This window comes from Trifolium pratense, linkage group LG5 (assembly GCF_020283565.1).
Source record: "Trifolium pratense cultivar HEN17-A07 linkage group LG5, ARS_RC_1.1, whole genome shotgun sequence".
In the NCBI taxonomy this organism is placed as follows: domain Eukaryota; kingdom Viridiplantae; phylum Streptophyta; class Magnoliopsida; order Fabales; family Fabaceae; genus Trifolium; species Trifolium pratense.
Genome location: NC_060063.1, coordinates 19,491,599 through 19,498,680, shown reverse-complemented (window position 1 = coordinate 19,498,680; position 7,082 = coordinate 19,491,599). Strand labels below are relative to the sequence as shown.

At 41.8% G+C, this 7,082-nt stretch overlaps 1 protein-coding gene across 1 annotated transcript; it reads left to right on the top strand.

Annotated features, from left to right (window-relative positions):
* Window positions 1–5,636: 5,636 nt before the first annotated feature.
* LOC123884040 lies at window positions 5,637–6,626 on the top strand (the record flags this gene model as incomplete). The annotated part of the gene is made up of 2 exons (XM_045933036.1): window positions 5,637–6,466; window positions 6,518–6,626. Coding segments are annotated over 2 exons (939 nt in total), but the record flags the coding sequence as incomplete, so codon positions are not given.
* Window positions 6,627–7,082: the final 456 nt, after the last annotated feature.

Sequence of the window (7,082 nt, the reverse complement as noted above, 5' to 3'; positions counted from 1 at the left end):
CCACTTCCGAGGATAGATGATTTGATGGATCAACTAGTTGGAGCTTGCGTGTTTAGTAAGATCGATTTGAGATCTGGATACCATCAGATTAGAGTGAAGACGGAAGACATACCTAAGACTGCATTCAGGACGAGGTATGGGCACTACGAGTATTCAGTTATGCCGTTTGGTGTGACCAATGCACCCGGAGTTTTCATGGAGTATATGAACCGAATTTTCCATTCATTTTTGGATAGATTCGTGGTGGTGTTCATCGACGACATTTTGATTTACTCGAAATCCGAGGAAGAGCACGAAGAGCACTTGAGGATTGTTTTGCAAGTCTTGAAGGAGAAGAAGTTGTATGCCAAGTTGTCGAAGTGTGAATTTTGGATGAAAGAGGTGAGTTTCCTAGGGCATATAATTTCAAGTGGAGGAATCGCGGTAGATCCTGCGAAGGTTGACGCTGTGTCACAGTGGGGAACGCCGGAATCTGTTTCAGAGATTAGAAGTTTCCTTGGTTTAGCCGGTTATTATAGAAGATTCATCGAAGGTTTTTTGAAGTTGGCTTTACCGTTAACCAAGTTGACGAGGAAAGATCAAGCGTTTGTTTGGGATGGTATTTGTGAGAAGAGCTTCCAAGAGCTCAAGAGAAGATTGACTACTGCACCCGTGTTGATTTTACCCGATGCCAAAGAGTCGTTCGTCGTGTATTGCGATGCTTCGAAGTTAGGACTTGGCGGAGTGCTTATGCAAGGGGGTAATGTGGTAGCATATGCTTCAAGGCAACTGAAGGTTCACGAGAGGAACTATCCAACGCATGATTTGGAGTTAGCCGCAGTGGTGTTTGCTTTGAAAGTGTGGAGACACTACTTGTATGGATCGAGGTTTGAAGTGTTTAGTGATCACAAGAGTCTGAAATACTTATTCGACCAGAAGGAGTTGAATATGAGGCAACGAAGATGGCTCGAATTCTTAAAGGACTACGACTTTGGATTGAGTTATCACCCCGGAAAAGCCAATGTGGTGGCCGATGCATTAAGTAGGAAAACTTTGCATATGTCATCGTTGATGGTGAAAGAGTTAGAATTGATTGAAGAATTCCGAGACTTGAGTCTTGTGTGTGAGGTTACTTCTTCAAGTGTGAAGCTTGGAATGTTAAGATTGACGAATCTTTTTCTCGAGAATATTATAGAACGTCAGAAATCGGATAAGAAATTGATGGAGAAGATGGTACTCATCAATGAAGGCAAGGAGACCAATATCAAGATTGACGAAAGTGGAGTCATGTGATTTCACGGAAGAGTTTGTGTACCGGATGTACCCGAATTGAAAAGAATGATCATGGAAGAAGGTCACAGGAGTGGTTTGAGTATTCATCCTGGAGTAACCAAGATGTATCAGGATTTGAGGAAGTTATTTTGGTGGCCGGGAATGAAGAGGCAAATTTCTGAATTTGTTTATTCATGCTTAACTTGTCAGAAATCGAAGATTGAACATCAGAAGCCGTTTGGTTTGTTGCAACCAATGTTTATACCAGAATGGAAATGGGATAGCATTGCAATGGATTTTGTGGGAGGTTTACCGAAGACCAAGAAAGGTAACGAGGTGATTTGGGTAGTGGTAGATCGTCTGACGAAGTGTGCTCACTTCATTGCTATCAGGAAAGGTACTTTGGTGCCTAAGTTGGCCGAGATTTATGTGGAGCAGATTGTGAAGCTACATGGTATTCCAACAAGTATTATTTCTGATAGAGATCCGAGATTTACTTCCAGATTTTGGGAAAGCTTGCAAGAAGCTTTAGGAACGAAGTTGAGGTTGAGTTCAGCGTATCACCCTCAAACAGATGGTCAGTCGGAGAGGACGATACAATCCTTAGAGGATTTGTTGAGAGCTTGTGTTTTGGAGCAAAACGTGAATTGGGATTCTTGTTTGCCGTTGGTTGAGTTTACATACAACAACAGTTACCATTCTAGTATCGGAATGGCACCGTTTGAGGCTTTGTATGGGAGAAGGTGTAGGACACCTCTGTGTTGGTATGAAACTGGAGAAGGTGCAATTCTTGGACCAGAGATTGTACAAGAAACAACAGAGAAGATTCGGATAATCCGAGAGGAAATGAAAGCGTCTCAGAGTCGACAGAAGAGTTATCATGATAAGAGGAGGAAGGACATTGAATTCCAAGAGGGGGATCATGTATTCCTACGAGTTACATCGACTACTGGAGTAGGACGTGCGTTGAAGTCAAGGAAGTTAACATCGAGGATATTGGGCCGTTTGAGATTTTGAAGCGAGTTGGGAAAGTTGCGTATAGGATTGCATTACCGCCATCATTGGCGAATTTGCACGATGTTTTCGATGTATCACAGTTGCGCAAGTATGTGTCTGATCCGACACACGTGATTGAATCGGACGATGTTCAAGTGAAGGATGACTTGACCATCGAGACTGTGCCTTTGAGAATCGAAGGGAGAGAAGTGAAGAGGTTGAGAAACAAAGAGATTGCATCCGTGAAAGTCATGTGGGGAGGACCGGCTGGTGAGAATGCAACGTGGGAGCTGGAAAGCAAGATGAGAGATTCTTATCCCGATCTGTTTCTAGGTAATTTCGAGGGCGAAATTCTTTTAAGGGGGGTAGGATTGTAACGACCCATTTTTCGTATTCGTATATTTTATTAAATGTATTTTATTTATTAATTGGCTTTTATTATTTTAGTGAGCGGCGAATAATTATTTAGCCGAACGTAAGTTATTAGACGCGAGAACCTTTGTTTTGGGCTTAATGGGCGTGAGAGGCCATTTGGGCCTAAGCCACTTGGGCTTGGTTCATGACTTTTAGGGAGAGGTATTTAAGGAAACCTTGTCATGAGACTTAGCTCATTTCATGACTTTTGTCTTAGAAGCAAGAATAGAGCAAGGGCTAGGGTTTGATCAAGAGAGAAAGCTTGAGCAAGAGAAGGCTAGAAATCATCACCAAACTTAAGGTAAGAGATTAGAATTCATGATTCTTGAGTGGCAAGGAGAGGGGAGATTGTCTATGTCTCCATTCCCGAACTCTCCCACTCAATTTCTTTTAGACTTTTGATTAAGCTTTTGTATGTGAGTGTGATGTTCTTCATCATCACTTTGTATGTGTTAATCACTAGCTTGATTTCATGAAAAATATGTATGTGTTTGGATCATGTTGAAAAAGTTTATGAAAGTTGCTTAAAACCCAAGAAATTGGCATGATTTTGATTGTTTGAGGTATTTGGATGTTTGGAAGGGATGATTAATGTTCCTTGATACCATATATGCTTGAAATAGCTGTTTATAAGAATTTATAACATGTTTGAATGAATTTTTGAGTTGATTCAATGTTAAACCTCCTTATTGAAACTCAAGAACAGATATTTTTCTGGTATAGTTCGCTAAGCGACCAGGAGTTCGCTGTAGCGAACATGTTCGCTGAAGCTCGCCAATGCTCGCCATGAGCAGGTGACTTCCTGGTGAGGTTCGCCATGTCTCGCTGAGGCTTCGCTTAGCGAAGGCCTCTGTGACAGCAATTTTTGTTGATGTTTGTAAGTGTAATTAGGCACTTGTAACATGGTTTAAGGGTATCCTTACATGATTGTTGATACATGTTGATACTGTTAATGCTTATTGTTAATCGTTATATGATTGATAAACGTGTATGCAATAAGTTGTAGCTTAAAGTGAGCAATGTGATGTTTTGGCATTAATTTGCAATGTTAAGTGAATGTGTTAGGATTTGTGTTCCCGCATTCATAAAAGAGTAGCTTCGAGCTAGAGAATATCATATGGTTGATATGTGTATGCATACATGCATTCATGATTGTATGTGAACATTGGAAACTTGGGTTCCAATAACGAAAATGGATTATGTGTCCATAATGAAGCCGAGGATCGGATTAGATGAATCCATGAGTCCGGAGTTGCTATCCAACAGGATATAAAACTGTGTTGGCTTATCCAAGGGAGATAAGATGGTTCGGTAAGTTCCGACATATCCAGCAAGATATAAAACTGTTCTTGGTCCACCGTTGGTGAGACACCTTGGTACCACATGCATTTAGTTATGTCTAGGGATGGCATGACAGTGAATTGATTGGCATTAGATACCTTAGGGTAAATGCGCATGTATTTGATAAATGGTATGTGACATTATCTGGTTGAATTGTGTTAAACTTTATTAATTGATAACTGTTTAGTGCAACGTTTTGGCGTGAGTTAGAATATGTATGATAGTTCGAAAGTGTAAGGCCTTTCTTATACTCGTATGATATGCGATTATGTTTTCTAACTCTCTGCTTTGTGTTATTTGCTGGACCTTTGGGGGTTCAGATATTCAGGCTGAGGACTGTGCCGACGTTTAGACTGCTGTTTTAGCTTGGTGTTGAAGTACCTTTTGGTGAGGAGACTTAGCATAGATTTCTCCTTATAGTGCTAGCTTTTGGCTAGAGTTTGTAAATAGTAAATGCTCTGGTAATGTAACATCGAGTCGGGGGTTACGCTTGGATTTCATCGTATATCGGTGTTACCTTTTTGATATGCTAGTTCTTGTATAAGTGACATCCTTAGGGATGAATATGGCTTATGTATATATATATGTATATATATGCATGCTTGGTGTGATTGAATCCGCTGTTGCTTTTCATGTTAAACTTCATGACGCTCTGTGTGTGTATGCTTGTGTTTTAATTACCGCGTGGCACTCTGCCTTTACACTTGTTGAAAAGTTTTTAAAATTACGTTTTTAAGGGTAGTATGGGTTAGGGTGTTACAATAGTGGTATCAGAGCAGGTCGGTTCGTGTGAACCAATTAGGACTTTTCTTTTCCCCGTATGAGCATGTGTAGGGAACACTGTTAGTACTTTCTAACGTCTAGTTGTGATTCGTTCAGGAATCATGGCTGCTGCGAGAACGAATGCCCAGATTGCGGAAGCTTTGGCCGCACTCACCAACATAGTGGTTAGAGATCATCAACCTGGAAGAGAGGTAGAGATGAGGTTGGAAAGGTTCATGAAGAAGAAACCGCCAACATTTACCGGAGGTTACAACCCGGATGGAGCTCACAAGTGGCTGGAGGAACTTGAAATAATTTTTGAAGCAATGGATTGTTCCGAGGAAGGGAAGACAACCCTTGGGACATATGTGTTGCGTGAGGAAGCGAACGTGTGGTGGAAGAACGCCAAGTTGAGGCTAGGACCCGGTGGTATGGCTATACCATGGGCAATGTTTAAAAGAGAATTTTTGGTTAAGTATTTTCCTGTTGATGTGAAGAATAAGAAGGTGGTGGAATTCATGGAGTTGAAACAGGGAAATATGACGGTAGCTGACTATGCCGTCAAGTTTGAGACTTTGTGTGCGTTTAGTCCGCATTACAACACTTTGGAAGCGGAGAACGACAAGTGCGTGAAGTTTGAAAGTAGTCTACGTCCAGACATTAAACATATGATTGGATTTTCACAAATAAGGGATTTTGCGACCCTTGTGAACAAGAGTAGGATCTGTGATGAAGATGGTAGGGCAAAGGTGAACTACTACAAAGCTGTGAACGACCGAAAAGGGAAAGGGCAAGAGCGCGGAAAACCTTATGACAACCGCGGTAAAGGGAATACAAGTGGTTGTAAGAAGCCGGTGAATGGGAATTGTTACAACTGTGGAGAACGGGGTCATATGTCTTATGATTGCCCGAAGAAGGGAGATAGGTGTAAGAATTGTGGAAAGCTGGGCCACAAGACCGAAGCTTGCAGAGTAAAAGTGGTGTGTTTCAATTGTGGTGAAGAAGGCCACAAGAGTCCGACTTGTAAGAAGCCCAAGAAGGTGATGGGCAAGGTGTTTGCTTTGAGTGGAGAGGATGCTAGCCATGAGGACGATCTCATTAGAGGTACGTGTTTCATCTATAACACTCCTTTAATTGCGATTATAGATACGGGAGCGACACATTCTTTTATTTCTTTGGATTGTGCGAAGCGTCTTAGTATTCCTTTAACGGATATGACGGGTAGGATGGAAATAGAAACTCCTGCTAATGGTTCAGTGATTACCCGACAAGTATGTCGTAATTGCCCCGTAACCATTTTTGGTAGGCACTTTGGTATGGATTTAGTGTGTATTCCACTTAGTGGTATGGATGTAATTTTTGGTATGAATTGGTTAAACTTCAACCGAATTCATATCAACTGTCGTGAGAAGGCCGTTGTTTTTCCGAAGCCGGAGGAGAACTTGCATTTGATGAGCGGGAAGGAAGTATCGGAAGCGTTGAAAGAACATGCCGAGATGTTCATGATGTTTGCATCATTGAAACTCGAAGGAGGAGTTAAGATAGAAGAGTTACCGATCGTTTGTGAATTCCCAGATGTGTTTCCGGATGATATATCTGACGTGCCTCCAAAGCGAGAGGTAGAGTTTTCTATCGACCTAGTACCTGGAACTAGTCCGATATCGATGGCGCCGTATCGAATGTCAGCGTCTGAGTTGAATGAGTTGAAGAAGCAACTTGAAGAGCTGCTTGAGAAGAGGTTTGTTCGACCGAGTGTTTCGCCATGGGGAGCGCCGGTATTGCTTGTGAAGAAGAAAGATGGAAGCATGAGATTATGTATAGACTATCGTCAGTTGAACAAAGTGACGATCAAGAATAAATATCCACTTCCGAGGATAGATGATTTGATGGATCAACTAGTTGGAGCTTGCGTGTTTAGTAAGATCGATTTGAGATCTGGATACCATCAGATTAGAGTGAAGACGGAAGACATACCTAAGACTGCATTCAGGACGAGGTATGGGCACTACGAGTATTCAGTTATGCCGTTTGGTGTGACCAATGCACCCGGAGTTTTCATGGAGTATATGAACCGAATTTTCCATTCATTTTTGGATAGATTCGTGGTGGTGTTCATCGACGACATTTTGATTTACTCGAAATCCGAGGAAGAGCACGAAGAGCACTTGAGGATTGTTTTGCAAGTCTTGAAGGAGAAGAAGTTGTATGCCAAGTTGTCGAAGTGTGAATTTTGGATGAAAGAGGTGAGTTTCCTAGGGCATATAATTTCAAGTGGAGGAATCGCGGTAGATCCTGCGAAGGTTGACGCTGTGTCACAG